The sequence below is a fragment of the Amphibalanus amphitrite genome, unplaced genomic scaffold (genome assembly GCF_019059575.1).
Source record: "Amphibalanus amphitrite isolate SeventyFive unplaced genomic scaffold, NRLGWU_Aamphi_draft 000765F_arrow, whole genome shotgun sequence".
Lineage (NCBI taxonomy): Eukaryota > Metazoa > Arthropoda > Thecostraca > Balanomorpha > Balanidae > Amphibalanus > Amphibalanus amphitrite.
Genome location: NW_024882259.1, coordinates 24,611 through 43,727, shown reverse-complemented (window position 1 = coordinate 43,727; position 19,117 = coordinate 24,611). Strand labels below are relative to the sequence as shown.

General features: G+C 48.2%; 1 protein-coding gene across 1 annotated transcript in view; it reads left to right on the top strand.

Annotated features, from left to right (window-relative positions):
• LOC122365831 (potassium voltage-gated channel subfamily H member 8-like) overlaps positions 1–19,117 on the top strand; it is a gene marked incomplete at its 3' end in the record, with an annotated part of 42,155 nt that overhangs the window by 810 nt on the left and 22,228 nt on the right. Inside the window, exon 2 of the mRNA XM_043337409.1 lies at positions 15,197–15,484. Within this exon, the coding sequence (XP_043193344.1) occupies positions 15,409–15,484 (76 nt within the window). The remainder of the gene's footprint in view (positions 1–15,196; positions 15,485–19,117) is intronic.

Below are 19,117 nucleotides of genomic sequence, written 5' to 3'. Positions count from 1 at the left end.
GCTAAACTGCTCATGCTCAACTGAAACACTTGGATGCATGAAGGCGATCCATTGGCAGTTGATTTTGATTGAGCGCGCATACCGATGGGCAGTCTCGCTCCACCGAGTGCAGTAACACTACTCAAGAAGACGCTGTTTATTGACTATTATAATTATTGCCATCTCTCTTATCCAACTGTCGACATACTTACCTATTGAACAATAGACGTATATGATCAATGCCGCCTCTCCTTGTCCTCGCACGATTGCATTCCAGGGCAAACAAAACAGCAAAGTCCGCGCTTATGCTGTTCTTTTTTTAGTTGGTTCCTGCTGCATCGCTGCGCAGTTGGTTCTATGAATATCCAACAATGGGTGTCAAGGCGTTGTACAAAGGATGCCTATTATAGTGTGACCTTGTACTCACATACAGCTGTGTGTACCGGACTCTCGAGCTTTGACACTCATGAGCACTCATGACTATGGGCTGGGCTTATGTGATGGGATATATGCGTAAAGCGATCGCCTAAGCATCTTTGCGTGTTTTCACAGGACATGTGCTTTAGTGAGAGGTTTAACTCAGTAACACTTAGGTCTGGAAAAAATAAAGCATAGATGCTGTAGCTACAGTGTATTTATGGTGCCTCATAAACATTGCAATTTGCAAAAGTTATGCAAACCTTCAGTGTCCGTTTGGGTCAACTTAGGTACCTATAAAATATGTCTATATGTCATGCCTAATAGCTAACAGTTAACAGCTAACAGTTTAAATCGCGAGTATTTTTAAAGAGTTATTTCTAATATGTAAGCTAGCATTGCAACACCAATATTGCGAACACAACCGCTTCAGCATTGGTATTGACATAATACCTACCATTTTATCAGTGTATTTGTTTCTTATGAAGATTTCCTATTAAGTTACAGATTTTTGAAACTGCTCGTTCAGCATCGCAGTTATTTCTTTGCTGGCCGACAACACTTTGTCTGGTCCAGTCACAACAGATCCATTTCGGCCTCGGGCGGGCGCAGATAACGAGCAAAAAGAGCAGCGCCTCGGACAGACGGTGCAGGTTGGCCAACGGCAGACCACTGGTCAGTGCCTCCGCTTCCTCCTCAACGCACTAGGCCCCTCCCCCACCCTCCCCTCCACGCACCAGACCCTCCCCCACCCTCCCCTCCCCGCCGGAAACCCGGGGGCATTTGTCCCCTCCCTCCCGTCTCTTCTGACGGCACGAGACGCCGACTAATGAAGCTGGCCAGCGACCTGCGACAACCGTGGCGCACGCGGCGAATTAACGGCGCACCGACGCACAGATGACGTCTGGCGCGCCGCATATCGCCTCAACCGCGCCACACATTGCCGCCGCTGCTCCGGGATTTGTCGTCGACCTGGAGGCGGATCGATCGCCTGCAGGCAGGGCTGCCAGGGGTGCCGAGCTCGGATATTCTGTTCGGCGCTCGGGGTTCGACAGCAGAGCGCCACGCTCGCCGTCTGTGCGCCACAGGCGCCGTGACACCGCGCGGCGTCTGTGTATTTGTGTTGGGTGTCGCCTCTCGACGAACCAAAACACTGGGAGGCGGCCGAGTGTCGCAGCTGCGGTTAGAGCCCGGCGCCGGTCCTCAGTGGCGCTATACCGCCGCGCCGGGAGAAATCATGGCGAGGAAATAATAGAGCCGGCTACATCACAGCTGACTCATGGATGCCTGGTAACTTATAAGTATATGTTCAAATATAGAACACAACCGGTGAGATGCGAACAAAAATAAGGCGATTATCCACTCACCCTTCAAAACACAGATAAATAAATGTCTCACCCTAATAATCTCTACCATGAAACACTTGTCCTGATTCATAGGTGCATTAGATACCCTCTGGTGTATTGCGAGCTGTATAATGATTTATGACTAGAACAATAGTACAGGGGGCGAAAAGAGGTGGAAAGAGCTACGGATGGGCCTATCCTATAAGCAGGAGCCATTTGTCCTATCCCAACTGCTGAGATGTCTCGTGTCTGACAGGGCTGATGAATTCATGACAGACAGCATCTAGCATAGAACCGTCTGAGGCCATGCCAGCCCTCAGTCACATTCAAACAGGGCCAGTTATGTCAAAGCCGGGTGAACATGGGATGGCTAAGGCAGACATGCTCGTAAATCCGGCAGACCAACCGACTGCTATGGTAGGTAACTTGTGGACTGGCTCTAACACGACATTGCACAAGTTAATGCGAAGGACAATGTGGACTTATTTATGGCTTCTCTTGACCGGAAATATACACTAACTTTATGTAGAACATGACCCTGCTCATTGCATGGATGTTATTTTGGTGACCCACACACCGGCTGCCCATTGTTTGTTATTCAGTCACCACAGAGGTGTCTTGTAACCTGTCCGTAATGCATCCTGAGCGAGCGATGTTACAAGATCGGGATAAATATTGTTTTTGACACACGTGGAGCAGAAAAGCTACGCTTCAAAACTGCCCTAAATGTTCTTTACTGGAAATAATGGGCGGTTGTCGTCGAAAGGTAGATCTCTCGTAGCACAGCGCTGATAACTCGTATAAGCTATGTGAACTTGGGTTTTTTTTCAAGAATATTAATGTAATCCAATGAAGGGAATTCTATCTTACGTGAGATACGTAAGATACGTAGATACGTAATGCACCTTGCCAGGCACTTTTCATGTAACACTTGTACATACATTCGTACAACTAACCGTCCCACTTTTCCCGATTTTGTCGCTCCACCCAAACAATCGGCAGCATTAACGTCAGCTGCGTCCCATTTCTCGACATATATGGCCCGGTTCGCTCCGTAACCAGTCTGTTGAATACAGACGCTGCACCTGCAGAGCAGCACAGGTGTTGTGTAAAGCCCTAGCCGTCGGTTGTCGCCACTCGACGTACCCCCTTTGTTCGGCACAAGTGGTCGGCGTCACCGCGCTCCCACTAACATGCCACTGGTGATAGCCCTCTCCTGGCTGACAGGTGGGGCTAGGTGAGCATGCACAGCAAGAACGTCGAGTATTACGAGTAGTTACTACGCTTGTGGCTGTGATCCTCAGATAGATTTTTCGGCGTAATATATGTTCGTTTTTGGGATGCAACTGCAGTTACAGTAGCGTTTTGGGTGCGATGCTGTCAGAGTAGGACCTTTAGCCAGAATGATTAGTAATTCTGTTTTTCATGCGATTATAATCTGACGCTCCTTTTTATGTAAAACATAATATGCATTCGCCATTTTGTTCTCAGCACAGGATTTGTCACGCGTTTGCTGTTTTTTTATATTCCCAATGACGTCATAAGACGGTGGCTGCTCGGTGACGTGCCGTCGGCCGGAAGCCCCGAGGCCGCCTGTCTCGCGGCGGCTCCTAAGCCGTTGCCATGGTAACGGCAGACTCCTGGCGTGACCCTGGCTGACATCGACAACTCTGGGGAGGGATGCAGCCATTACCTACTCACAAAGTCAATACAACCACACAGACAACCGTAAAGAGAAGGGATAGGTCCTTTTAAAACAGCTTGTTAGGGTAAAATTGTTATATATTCGTAAGTACATGGTATACCTACAGTTGACCTTTTTAACCGTGACCCCCCAGGTCAGGTTTAGGCGCCTTGACCCTCCAGGTTAGGGCGCCTAAATGTGGGGCTGCCTAAACTGCTGATGCATGAATAACCAAGCCGTAGGCCACACAAACTTGCCAAACACCTTCCCTCGTCAACTGTCAAAATAAGGCGTAAAATCCACCATGAACCAATTGTGTACCGCAATACGGTGCCAACAGTGGCGTCCCAATTTATGTTTGGTTGTCGTATCCTGTCATTCGCCTGGTCAATAACGGGGCGATGCTTCAAACTGAACGACGGCATCACGGTGTTTACGATCTCCAGTAACGGCCGCTCAGTTTGGGGCTTTGTTATCTATGGCGGTGTGAGCACAGGGCAGAGGGCCGGCGGGGGTTTCTGAGCGGCGCGGCTCGCCGGTCCCATGGCACAGCGCAGACACACCAGCCGCCAGACGAGCACCATTTCAGGAAGAGCCGTGACGTCAAACTAATGATTGGCTACCGCTAAAGGATGCGCTTCACGAGGCCGATCAATACCGGAGCCTCGGTGCCTGCAGTGCGCCGCCCCCACAGCACAGGCACATATTCCTGCATTACGCTCAATACTCATCAGCCAATTTCCGGCAACCGGCACCAGCTTTGAAGCTCTATTGATATCAAACAAGCATATTTCGTTAGGTTAATGTGACACACATGCGCCCATTAGAAACCATGACATGCTCTTACTCTGTCATGAGGTCTGCGCACCGCCTGCCCCCATCCGTGGGTGGTCTAGTCTGGGCCGTCTCCGGAAATTCCGTATTAGCGCATCCCTCCAGCCGTCGCCGAGGCAAAGATCGGCCGACGGGGCGGATCCCCCACAAGAGGCGGCGTCCGCGGGTTTTACACCCACACCAGGCGGCGCGGACCGTTCGGCTGACCACTCCTCGCAGGGTCAGCTGCTATACCCAGCGGTAAATAGTCCGGGGGAGTATAGAGCCCATCCGAGGCGGCGGCTTGGAGCTGGTGCCGGATGAGTGTCGCCGCTGCTTGAAGAGGATTTACGGTCTAATTTGCTGCGGAGGGCGGCCGGCCGCGCCCGGATCCCGCCCGACCGGCTCAGCTTGTCTGGCTGGTGAGGGAGCTCAGTGCTTGGCTTGCTGAACACATCCGGTGATTTTAGGGTGGTGTAAACATGTTTTGGTCCTCTAGGAAATTATTTCTCGAACGTTTTATTGCCATCAACTCTAAAGAGATCCCCAGAAATGTGAAGGTATGTTCGCAGACAAGCAGTAAAGATAAATAAGCTAATCATTGTTTCCATTTACAAATAACGTTGGCGTTAGCGTGAGTCAATATGCCGAATTGTCGACTTTTATAATGTAACGTCGACAATTCAACACAAAGTCGTAATACCAAATTAAATTACAATTTGGTATTACCAAATTGAATCATATAACTAGAAATATAGGTAACGCAACAGCAAAACGATCCAAGCACAATCACCCAAGCTCATCAAAATAATGGCAGTGAATGTTTAGCTGGACGACCAAAGTCGCGATGGGTTCGGCTCATTCTCCGACCATCTCTGTCCACCACAACGGTCAGCTCTATATGTTGCCGTGGGACACCAACGAGACAGCCGACTGAAGTCGACCCGATGTCGAGTGACCGCTGACCTTTGACTGACCCCATCCCGCGGTCATTCTCATGGCAGCGGCGGCGAGTCTGCCCCAGGTTTTCCAACTCAATGTCTGGAGCGGTATGTCCAACCATTAGTCCAAAGGATATGGCACCTGTGCACGCTTCGGCTTGACTTCAGCAGAAGCTCATTTACTGGGAAATTAGCGGTGCTTTTCCTACCTGCAGTGGTCGCAATTGGTTCGCTCATTCGATAACATTTAATTAACATTTAACACATGATTAACATTGACCTTTCACCCCAAATATGACCTTAAATCTATACTCTGCTAGTCAGCTCTTTTTTCGGCCGTGTATTTTGGCACGTTCTAGCTAACGTTCGCCGGAAAATAAATGACACCGCTATCTCCAGCACAAGTGTAATGTTCTCATTACTGCTGTTCATAAATTACGTAACGTGATTTACGCCGACAGACCAAATAAGATTAGATCGCCTGTTTTTCTCACTATTTGCCACCTGCTACAAATGCTTTGGCGTCATCGAGCGGGCGGTTTTCTGTGCCAGGCGATTTGGCCCTGGGTGACCGAGTGCTCTACGGAGCTACACTGAAAAAAAAGTCAGCCAAATTTTGGTCTCAGAGACCAGAAAGCGGTCTTTTTTCCCCTATTCAAATCAGACCACACTTTTTGAGCCATTCTGCGCGGTCTTTCTGAAACCCTTTTAGAGAGCTTAGAAACCGGTCTCGCGAAACCATTCAGTGGTCTCACAGAGAAACAAAACTGCCAAAACTGGTCTCCAAAATGCTCAAAGTGTGTTCTCTTTTGAAACTCTGAGCTGGATGAAACCACGTTCTGGTTTGCGATAATACCGCTGGACTGTCTCAACATCAGCCACCATTGGATTAGACCAGAAAATGGTCTCATAGAAGAACTCAAGCCATTCTCGTTACGAGCCTTCTTTCTGGACCCTCGAATGTAGCCGCGCAGCCCCGCCCTGCCGCGCGGCCATATTGCCGCCCAAAATACAACCATGTTTTCTTCTCAAAATGTATTAGTCTCGTATTAGTCGCGTCGTGCCGCGCGCTGCCGGCCCGGTCGACACAGGCCCAGGCCCTCTCAAACACAAATTTCAGTGCAGTAGCATATATGCGGAGACAATTGGCAGTCCCGTCGTGCCACGCGCTGCCGACCCGGTCACAAAAGGCCCAAGCCCTCTCAAACACAAAGCTAGTTCATGCAGTAGCAATGGGCGCGGCGAAAGCAGTCGCGTCGTGCCGCGCTGCAGTCCCCAACCAAAGAACACTCGTCACTCACCCCGGCCGCCGCTACACCGTGGTGAACGCGCGGTTGTGCGAAACGTCTTCTCCTAGAGAGCGAAATTCCTCGGCCGCCACTGTCTCTTGGTTCTTCAATTTGTAGAGGTCGGGAAGATCGTTACCTTCTTCAGAAGCCGAAGTCACTATGACATCTGCCCTTCCAATCTTGATTTCAACGAAATCTTACTGTAGCGAAAGATTAAAAGATTTCTGACCATGACTGATGAGCAAGTGTGTTGTTTCCGCTGTTATCATGCACAATATTTTATATATGGCTAAAGAATGTCTCTACTTATAACTTGCTTGCTTGCTGGGTTAGGACGCGCAGGCTCTACTTATAACAATATAACTCCAAGCGCAGCGCACACCAACGCACACAATTTGCAAATGGCGCCTGACAATGCGCTGTATGTAAACAAGTCCAGAGACTGCACTTATCTGAAACCACCACGCTGCCTCACACCGACGCAGGATATGAGATGAGACTGGCAAACATTCTCACGGTTAGTCCTAAAAAGAGTCGCACCCATGATGCTTCAAACGCTGTTCAAAACGAGACCAACTATCAGGCTTGTCAAACAGGAGACTCGGACAGCCCTAATAAATGAGGTCAAGCAAGCACCATTTCACTATATAGACCACCTCGTGGTTTCACATGAAACCCAATCCGTAACCATTCTCATTTTGTTTTTTCAGTGTATCATCGCTGTGAAAGGCCACGGCGAATTTGTCATCGATATTTTCCAGCTAGACGAAGGTCAAACTGGACATCTATGTACTTACAGCGCAACAAACAAAGTCGTATTTCACATGCCGTTTTCGGCTGCGTACAATTACATCGCCTTTATGGTCTTTTACGTAACGCGCACCAACATCAAACATTTCTTCAATTACAAACGTCGGACCACTTGCAAGCCTCTCATCTAACTAGCCTTCTGCAACAGCAAAATCAAACCTGCCCACATCTTTGGGACAAAGAGCGCTCCGAGCGTGACTTCCTTGCACGACCTGTGAGCCCTCAGGACCTTCTTGCCAGTCACCGCACCACCGCAGTGGGTCCCCTCGGTCGTTTAGCCGTTAGCAGTGGCCCTCCGGAGACCGGGGCAGTAATGGTCAGTCCAGAGACTGTCGCTCGGACAGACGGCTAGCTATAAGACGGCCGGGCCGACAACGACCTGGGAAGCCATGCTTGTGCGTGCTCAGCACCGAGACCGCGGCGGTGTGGCGGTGGACGGAGGCGGGCGGTGGGAGGCGGGCGGTGGACGGTGGACGGTGGACGGTGGACGTAGGCGGGTGGTAGGCGGTGGTGCAGCGCGGTGCAGCGGAGGAGGCGGACGGTGGGCGGTGGGCAGTGGGCAGTGGACGGTGGACGGTGGACGGTGGACGGTGGACGGTGTGCGGTGGGCGGTGGACGGTGGACGGTGTGCGGTGGGCGGTGGTCGTAGGCGGGTGGTAGGCGGCGGTGCAGCGGGGAGGCGGGCAGTGGGCGGTGGACGGTGGCGGATGATGGGCCGTGGATGGTGGACGGTGGGCGGAAGGCAGTGGCGGTGCCGCGGCGGTCGGGCGGTAAATTAGACGGCGCCGGGCGGTATGTAGACGGTTTCGAGCGGTGGGCGGTGGACAGAGGCGGGCGGTGGGCAGTGGACGGAGGCGGGCGGTGGGCAGTGGACGAAGGCGGGCGGTGGGCGGCGGTGGATTGCGATGGTAGGCGGCGGACCATAGTCTAAGGGCGGTGGCGCGGTGATCGGGGGGCGGACGGCGGAAGGGAGCACGGGCGGCTGATGGGACGCCCCCCCCCCCCCACCTCCGGGAACGGAGATGGTCGGTTACGGTCACAGAGATGCAAATGTAGCACGTCCGTCCCGCAGCCAGAGGGGAAGAGACACAAATGGACGCCGCCGACGGTCGCTTTGTGTGACGACGTCTATCGATGGTCTGTCTGCCAGAGATCGTAAGCGCAGAACGGACGGTTAGGGGTTGACGATACATTTGTTGTAGCTAGTACTAACAAATGGTGGTTTTATTAATGCAAATACTATAGTATTTGCATTTTACATATATGTAAAACGCATCGTAATTTGATCGGGGCAGTAATCGCCACGCCATGCGTGGATCGCCCACGATCGTAAATACATAGGTACATACTTACATACATACATCAGCATGGCTGAAACAATGATAAATCTTCGTTAAGCTTTTACCCTGGCAGATACAGCTGATAAATTTTGAAATGGCCTAAAATAATAAGTGGCATGAGGAACCGAACTAGCTTCATGAACTATTCGTTTCCGCATTTATAAGTTGCGAAATGACCGGCCATCTTCTTGCGTGGCGTTTTTAGTCAGATGCTTACCACACCGGCACTGCTTACCGGCTATAATGACAAAGTTAATGAGAATGTTCAACAACGTTAGCCTCGCAGTATCGGATCAAACGTGTTGAATATTCAATAATGACCTGTTTGATCTGGATTATGGGAATGACGGGCATCAGTAGTCAGTTATGCCGTACCTAGAGGCTAGGACAGATAGCCTGCCGTTCAGTAATTGAGCTGATGCTCATAGATGCGAAATGCGGCGGGAAATTACAGGACAGGCCATCAAAGAAACAATCTTTAGGCACGGCATGTTTACATTGTGATTACTTCTGATAGCGTAGCATTAATCCCATAGTAACAGAGAATAACAGAGAAAGCCAATGAGAGTAGGAAATTAGGTTTAGCTGCTTTCAGACGCAGAGGGACAGCATAAGCAAGGCCGGTGTTGTCGCCATTGAAGTAAGTTTTAACCTTCGCCCCAGTGGGGGGGGGGCATATGTTACCACCCTGTCGCGTTTTTTGCGTGTAAATAAAAAACCGCGGCGCGTAGCGCCGCGCCGCTTGGGGTAGCTTTTGGTACATCAATTTTGGACAATGTGTGAAATTTTTGACCCCAGGTCATGTCAGGTCAGGTCACCAGGTCAATTTTTGGGTCACCAGGGAATTTTTTGACCAAGCCTAAAAAAGTTCGCAATCATGTCCAGCCAGCAGTGTTTGTCGGAAAGGTTTTAAACTTGGTGGATTGGATGATGTTATGGGCGCCTACAATTTGTATATCTCGGATTTTTTATATCCGTGACCTAAGGTCAGGTCAGTGGCGTGACCTTTCCATTACAAGTCAATGGAGAAAAATGAAAATGCCTCTAGATCCGTGTGTACGCATAGGAACAGTCCAAATATTTCAGATTCACAATGATTTGGACCACCCGTGATGACCAAGGTGTCATTTTTGCTGATAGCCTCTAGAAAGGTCATCCGAGGTCATTTGAGGCTACAAACAGTTTTTTTGCCAATAACTCAAGATTGGAAAGAGACAGAACGCTGGGGATGGTCTCATTGTGTTTGTCTTGCCGAGACGCATCGACTGATATGCAACATGACCTTTTCCGGTCAGGTCATGACCTTGACCTGAGGTCAAATTTTCAAGTTGACCTTTCAAGGTCAAATTATAGTTCATTCGACGCGTCTCGGCGAGAGGAACACGATTCTGGCAATAGAAATGTCGTGGCTTTTTGTAGTCGAAAGTTATTTTCGAAAAACACTTTTCGTAAAAACAGCTATTTTTGGAGTTTTTGCCCTCTGGAGGCTAAACCGTTGACCTGAGGTCAATTTTGATAATGACCTTATCAAAAGACGAGTTCAAAAGCTATCAATTGCTGTTCCATGCGTTTTTCTAGCTACCATAGTTCCTGAGATAACCGCATGTTTTCTGAAAAATATAATAACCATTGGCAAATTTTGACCTTTGATGACCTCTGGTGACCCCAATATTGCTCTAAGATGAAAAATGACCGAAATACTTTCAAACGTACGCATTGAGAGCTATCGACTGCTTTTTACCGCGTCTTTCTATCCCTCTTAGTTTTTGAGTTAGAGGTGGGTGGTAACATATGCCCCCCCTCACTAGGGCGAAGTTGGCTGAGACCGCCACTGGGGCGCGGGTTAAGATGGTCAAAAATTTTTGCACACAGTGTATGTAAGTAGGTACATTTATTATTCAACGTCCTTTGTTATTTTTCGTAACGGGCTTTGTGAGGCACAGTTATAAGCTGTTGTCCAATTTGGTCTTATATGAATGTATATTTCCTTGCCATTCCTTTTTTGCGCGCATTCTCACCATCGTCATCTTACCTCCAACACGAATAAGCGCATCACGCACAGCAAGTAAACAAGGTTCTCCTGGCGGCACCTGCGCCCCTGTTTTATTACCCTCGGCCGCAGCCCGCCACGACAAGCTTTGCGCTTCCTATTAGACGTATACCGACGATCGACAAACGGTGCGCACCTGCGGCCTTTCCGACTCGCCGCCGCGCCACTGACCACTACTGTGTGAAGCTGCCGCGACATGCACTGTGTCTGACTGACTGGCGCGGGTCTAGGACCGTCGAACCACTGTCGACCCCCGGCCGACCCGACTGGAGGTCATGCATCAGAGCGGCAATCTCGTCCCAGAGAGCGCCGCTGTGCCCGGGTGCCGAACCGTCGGCCTATTATTCATGGCGAATGGAATTTGGAGGGATTGGATCCCGCTGCTGTAGCTGACAGGCTGAGTAAGGGAGATCTGAAATCACCGGGGAAATATGGCTGTATTTTTGTTTGTCATGGATAGGGTTTTGATTGAAAGTGTGAAATAAACAAAATAAGCATGTTTATTGGAGCTTAGCTGCGATATGTAATTTGCTGATAGACATTTCCTCTATTTGGGGTAAACTAATAATAGATAAACAGAACATGCTATGTTCCCAAACTAGCTTTTATTAGCATTCAAAACACTGTTGCGCGAAAGTAAGTGCAAACATTCTGTATAATGCAACGTCATCATAATGCAAACATGCAGTTATCATAATTCAAATATGCGAACATGCACAATCATTATAATGGCACAATGAAAGAATCGCTAATGATGTGGGCATTATCAATTATCAACTGACAACGTTTGTGTTCAAGAGAGTCTTCCGATCTGCGATATTACCCCTCTCTTTGTCGGCGATTGGGTGTCGAGGTGGCCTTCCATGCCACTCGACCGACGCCCTCACCTCAGCCGCCGACCAATAACCCTTCGGGCAGCCCCTCGGCTGACCTCATATATCGCTCGGAGCGTCTTCATATAAGGGAGAGAGCATTGTCGGGTATGAGGGAGGGACGACAGGGGAGCGGATAAATCCGTAAATGAGGGTATTGGGTTGAACAGGAAGAGAAGTCTGAGGAGATGCGATGCGTGATGTATCTGTGTAATGCCTGATGCCGTATGTATTTTGTTTTTATCCCTATCCACAACCCACACAGACGTTAAATTGTTTCATTGCCTAGTGAAGGGGATTATAAGAAGCTACGTATTATACAGTGGCATGCAATTTTCTCTGATGGATGCATACATAAACTACTCACACGTGCGGTAAATTGAAACGGAAGGCGCTGTGAGTACCACCTCGCCGCCTTTTTCTGCGCCATTCCGGTGGAAGTACGCTGCTGTTTTGCCACATCCGAGCTCAGTTTTGTATTCATCTAGGCACCATCACACACCTAACGACCCCAGTAACAATGCCACCGCAGTGGTGACCGGGCCGCAGAGCTGAGCGCAAACGGCAGTTGGTTCTGTATTCCAGTCGAGCCCAGGCTCTCAAAGGCTCCAGCGAAAGAAAGCATAACAGCGCTGTTTTGCAGCAAGTTCAAAGCCAGAGGTAATCTTGTTCCAGGACTCGTTCAGGTGGAACAGTGTGGCGTTTGGTGCGTTAAGTGAAACTTCTGTAGTGTTTGTCACTAACTGAACATGAAGTCTGGCCCCAGGAGGACCTTTGAACGTCGCGGAAACCTTTACCATTAACCCGCGCCCTGATGGGGTCTGCCGAGCAACGCGGTCTGATGGGGGGGGGGGCATTTTGGCCCCCCTAAGATCTCGAGAACCACGCAGCCTAGCGACAAGCGGCAAACGGTGTTGGATAGCCCTATCAGGGAACTACCTTGCGACCCAATTTTATTGACCTAGGTCAAACCGATGACGTCACAGGTCAGGTTAAAGGTCGAATTTTCACCGTTTACAGGCATTTCAAGAAATGCGTTGTACAATCGAGTAAAATGCATTTCATTGAAAATCATCGATGGGGAAATGTTCTTCAGACACATATTATGCTATTTGAGGTCACTGATACCAGGTCAGGTCACAGAGGTCAGGTCACTGGGGGGGGGGGGGGGGGTCACAATATGACATTGTCGTGTGATGCATGTTTTATGGTCCATTTTACATGACAAATGCGATTATGTGGGTCAGGCAGCCTTTGGGGCCAGCTTAGGTCACGTTTTGGTCAAGGTCAGGTCAAGGTCAGGTCAAATGAGGTCAAATTTCAAAGTTGATATTTTTGCATAAAATGGGTATCGATTCGATGTAGCTCGTCTCGGGGAGTTCAATGGTGGTCTTTGTTTTGCCCTACGTGGTCTAGAATTGCTAAAAATTGAGTTAAAAAATTTGACGTCATCATTTTTGAACAGTTTTTTCGCTATAACTTGGCCAAAAAACGAGATATCGATCTGAAATTTGGTATATATATAGAAGAGCGCAGTGACTATCACATATATTCCGATTTTTCGAAATTCGGAAAGTTTTGATTTTTTTTAGTTTTTCTAAAAAAAAACAATTTTTTTGAATTTTTAGGGGTCAAAATCCCAAAATTTCGAGAATCTGAGATAGCAGTTTTGTAGCGCCGTCTTTTTTCTACACAACCACATAAAGAAGTTTAAAATTGCTTGTTTACTGTAGATTTGGTGAGCGTTTCAAGATGTCATGTTTTTTCCCATTTTTGCTCGAACAAGACCTCAGTTTGACCTCAATAACTCCTGACCCAAGGTGACCTGTGACTTGAAATTTTGTGTGAAGGTGTCAGATTGATGCTCGGGAAAGTACCCAAACTTTGGCGGCGCTGCGTGCCGCCGTTTTCTCGCTATTTAAGAAAAACCAAAGGGGGGCCAAAATGCCCCCCATCAGGGTGCGGGTTAAAAACTCGCACTTTACTGTCCAGTGTCTATCTCGGAAAAATGCCAGTGATGTGTAAACATATTTTCGCAATGTTTTTTTTTCACTCCCGTTAGTGATCTCCCATTATTAACCAGATTCCAAAATGTATGTACTTACGTATCTATTCCCCCCTGCCGTGCGCCCACTCCCTTTTTAGTCCGTCGCCGGCCAGCCGGCCGCGGTGGGAGCCAGTAGTTCCGGCGCCGCTCGGTTAGGCCGCGGGCTGACAGTTGGAGCCGTTGGCCGTGTCAGCACGTGGGCGCGCTGTCCTACACCCCACCTCTCGGCCGATGACCGATCCGCTGGCGGCGCGACCCGCCGCTGGCCGAGACCCCAGTTCGCGCTCCATTTGGGACGACAGCTGCCAAAGCGGCCAATCAGACGGTCAGACGGTTAGACGGTCAGACGGTCAGACGGTCAGACGGTCAGACGGACACCCAGCTGCCAGGTGATATCGCTGCGGCGCCAGGTGTCGCCCTAAAGACGATAGATCGTTGGATATTCTACTGCTGAACGGGAAAAGCTTCGTGTCGTTGTAATCACTTGGCTTGACATTCTCATAGACAGCTCGAAATGATTTACGTAATACCACCGTCACAGTAATTTCCTTTCCTCCGTAAGAGTTCGGCTAGAGAGGTTTCAGCTTCCTCTCATGTTCAGCCGAGCATGAAGAGACTGGATGCAGGCCATAGCACTAATTTAGATGCTAATTCTAAACTAATTACAGCGTTCTGACATCAGATTAGCAATTTGCGCTTACAGCTGAAGAATTCCTATCGTGATACAAGCAGTACATTAACTTAAATTATTCGTTAAACACACCGATTACATGTTTTAATCTTGAGTAGAATAGACATTATTGGCATAGAGAAAGTGTAATGATTATCCTCGTATAAACAATTATGTTTGAAATAGATGAGTCATTTATACGATATAGTCTTGCAGACTGCCTTCTAATGACTGGTTAGCAAAGAAATTAGCATTACCTTATTCGTAGTAGCATTAAAACATATTATTTCGATGAAAGTGTCCACTGTTCTCTCCGCATGAGTCAACTTTCCAGCGAATGTACTTACATACCTACTCGTACTCACGCGTATTTGCCAATACGAGCCGGGCTCCCTCAGGTCTGGGGTAGTGACCACCCGTTCAGGGCGTCGGGGCAATGTCGACCCACAACTGGTCCGTTGGCAGGAACGACAGCCAATCCACCTGCCATAGAGACGGTGCCAATTGTGCTAAAGGTCGCGCCGGCCAGAGACCTCATTTGGTCCGAGCACAGACACCAGCACCAACGACCGGTGGAATGGACTCATTGCAAATACGGGCGCGATGACGCCCAATGAAATTGCTGGGCAGTTGAAAATGCCAACAGATAATTGACTGCACCTCCCAAGTACTTTGAAAATGCAATTCAATAGATGGATGTAGTTGTTGACCTTCCATACTTCCCAGATACTGTTCATTAAAAAATATATCGAATAATCGCATGGTGTCACAATACAAATGTAATGTGTATTTTCAACTCTTGAAACGCATAATCAGTACCATTGCAAAAAAGGTTTCATTTCCCACCTGCCGTGGCACGCCAAAAATTTTTCAGCAGTTCTGCTATTTCTTCTTACCTGTCTTCATTACTAAATCATCCCCAACATGTTCTGTTCCAGACACAATGAAAGAAGGGCAATCTGCTGTTTCAAGACAACAACATCGGACAATATAGCCCACCACCGGCTCAGTCGCGGCACCCGGTGAGCCGCGGTGACCTGTGGTGACCTGCAGTGACCTGCGGTGACCTGTGGTGACCTGCGGTGACCTCTGCTGACCCCGCGGCGCGGCCACCGCCGGCGGGCGGTCCGTCATCACGCCGGCCATCGGGATGCCCAACAGAAAGGGCCTTCTGGCTCCACAAAACACCTTTCTTGACACCATCGCCACCAGATTCGATGGCACCCGTGAGTACACTCGATGGCGCTGTGAGTAGGATGACCTAAGCTTGGATGACTATATTTAGTTTTTGCCGAGATTCATCCGAGAGAATGATATGAACTTATATCTGTTTGTTAGACTATTTGACGGTATGCCAGTCAATGGTGTCTGACTTTTATTTCATGAGATGATGAAACGAAAGAAACTGATGAAGCCTTCGTAAAAATAAACTTTGAAGCACGACTTTTTGGGAAAAAGCAAATAACTGTAGCCACGAAGAAGAAATTGTGTGGCTAACGCGAGCCATTAAATTTCAACTGCCTTGCGTATTTGCCGTGTTTTGGACGAAGCCTTGCTTTACAGTTGGGACACACGACTCAAATTGGAACATCAGCTCGTTAGTAATGATACGGCCTTATCCACCCACTTCCTTATCGTCTTCGGTAAGGATGACGCCTCATTAGTAATCCGTCCTTAACCTGTTGACGATAATTGACGCGCAACATAATGTCGACTAGCTTTAGAAGGAAAATTGGACCTTGATCAGCGACTCGCTTTCGAGATGGATTTCCAATAGCGATGTGAGCTGAAACTAGCTGTTAACTTGAAACTATCTGGAGTTTTAACCCTCGCCCGCACATGGGGGGGGTGGTTGCCACCCCCCCCCCCCCCCCAGGCAGTCTTTCTGCTCTGCATTCAACATTTTTAGAGCTAGAAGGCTGATTTTTCGTATAGCTGCTCGTCTATCCTTTCTTGATGTCCACTGAAAATTTCAAGTTTCTGTGATTTTTGGTTTCGGAGATATGACCTTGTTTTTCAGGTCATGTCATGACCCAAATGGCCAATTCTCAACATCATGCGTTTGCCATGGGCCTTGTGAGCTTTTGACACCCTGATTTCGGCCTTTTTTGCCAGTCTTACCTCCCACCTATCATGGAACATGTTGTTCGACGATGTACAGGGGTCAAGGTCAGGGTCAAGGTCAACCTAGGTCATCTAAGATAATTGCGTTTTAGGCAAGCTGAATTTACTTTTTGTGAAGTTTTTTGACTGCATTTTTGGTAAAAGCTTCTCAGATCATGATTTCATGTGACATGGACCCAAAAACAATCGGTGCACACATCAGTATACACACAGACACACACAGACATACAAACACATATAATTGACCTTGACCTAACTTGACCTGAAATGACCTCAGCAGCAAAATTCTGGTCGGATAGTGTGACAAAGAGGTTCTAGCTGGCTTGGCACCAGAAAACAGCATCGTCATCGGTATTTGATAAGCAGCGCACTTGATATCCAACGGTGACCCAAAACAACAACATTTTTTAGTTTGACCTGACCTGGAAGGTCAATGACTGACCTGAGAAGGTAAAACTGGGTATCATTGGATTCGTCTCTTCCCAAAGAATCTTTTTGGTCTTTACTGCTAAGCTCTATCTCCAACAGGAACGAAATGGCGCGGGGGGGGGGGTGGCAACCACCCCCCCCCCCATGTGCGTTCTAGGATGGGAAAATGGCATGTGCGGGCGAGGGTTAAGGATAAGAGGTTCAGCGCTTGTCTTCTCCAGTCAAAAACGAGGCATTCCCTACAACAAGACATTTGATTACACTATTCAGGTGATATTGATTCCCGGTGGTCTGTAGATGTTTCAACTGGAGATAAGGTTAAACCTATATACGTCCTTAGGTATAACCTTTTAACCCGCGCCCGGCTGGGGGTTCTAGATTTCCACGCCCTGCTGGGGGGGGTGTTTGAACACACCCCCCCCCTTGTAACTCCGCTCCTGGGCCACGTAGCGATACGCGGAAGGCGGCGTTCGAAAGAGCGTCAAAAATAATGACGAAATCACTTCGGTCAATTTTTTGGTCAGGTCAAAGGTCAGGTCACCAGAGGTCATTGAAGGCAAAATTTCGCCGATTTCCAGGTCGAATGTCGACAATTTCCAAGAAGCCAACGAATAACTCGGGAACCAATAGAGCTACAGCGCCGCGGAAAAGCGCATTCGATAGCCCTATTAACGCCCTTTCTGAATAATTCTCTCAGATTTGACCTAACGTCAACGGTTTTGCCTGCAGGGGGCAAAAACTGCAAAAATAGCCGATTTTTTTCGAAAACAGTTTTTCTGCAATAACTTTTGACCCAAGCCTTGTACGAGCTTACTTTTACCGGCATCGTGTTCCTCTCGTCAAGACGCATCGAATGAACTATAACTTGACCTTGAAAGGTCAACTTGAAAATTTGACCTCAGGTCAAGGTCATGACCTGACCGGAAAGGGTCATGTTGCATATCAGTCGATCCGTATCGTCGAGTTGAACACATCTAAGGCGTTTTCATCGCTCTAGCATGCCTCTATCAAAAGTTATTTGCGAAAAACTGTTAGATATCATCCGTGACCTAAGATGACCTCAGGGCATAAAAAAGGGTCACGGATACCATTTTCATGTTCAGTGTGTCTAAAACACTTGTAATTCGGTGTTTGGGAGTGTTTATAATGTCTTTCATCCAAAAGAGGCGCATTTCAATTTTCTCCCATTGACTTATAATGGGGAGGTCGCAAAATTGACCTGACCTTAGGTCATCGATATCAAAATTATGAGATATACATTTTGTACATGTTATTGTTCTTAGCAATCGCTGAAAGTTTCAAAGCGATCGGTCACTCGGTGTAGCATGACAGACATTGAACCTTTTTATGAGGTGAGGTCACTTCAAGTGACCTGGTGACCTGACCTTGAATGACCTTGGTCTGAAATTTTCACAACATGTGTAGAATTGATGTATGATAAGGTGTACCAAAAACGGTGACGCTCCGCGCCGCCGTTTTTGAGATATTCGCGAAAAACCACAAGGGGGTGTTCAAACACGCGCCCAGCAGGGCGCGGGTTAAGCTCGCAAAGCATCTGGCCCTGAATGAGTTAACAAATATGAAATATGATTCCGAATCCGATAACTTCATGCTGAGCTGGGTAAAGTGACTGCAAAATGGAATAGACGGTACCTATTCATTGGTTTCGTGCACCAGGCCCAATCTCGTAACGGCTTCCTGTCGCGGTTACCGGAAACATGCAACGCGCTTTTGAAAAAAGCGCCAGGGACTGATTTCTTTTACTCACCATCTTCTTTTAGATCTCAGGTTTTTAAGTTCGCAAACAGTGAGGGTTCCTACTGATGTCCATGGTTGAGGCAGCGGTGCTATCTACGTATGCTTAATCTACGCTGTCTAGTCATTCATCTTTTATGTTCGTGAATCTTTTATGTGCCCCATGTATGTTATGTGACTGCAGCCGTAAGTGGGCCTGGAGCCTGTGGTTGTTTCGTGCGTAATAAACAATAAACAATAAAGGTTGTGCTACCAAATGGCGTACTATCATTCCACCCCACTCTATTTACGGCACCCTATTCACGCAATCTTATAAAGAGAATAGTATGGTAATTCTATTCACGCCATTTTGCCCACAGTACGAATCAACGCCAGCAGGAAACACGCAACGTGATTGGTCAATGTCTTGTCGCCGTCGCTATTGGAAATTATGCGTACTGTTTGCGAACAGCAAAAGTTATGTGTTTTAATTTTTATTGGGCATTTATTTCTTTTAGAGACACACATATGTGTAATGAATAAGTTATTTATGGGAAACGTGATAGCAAACT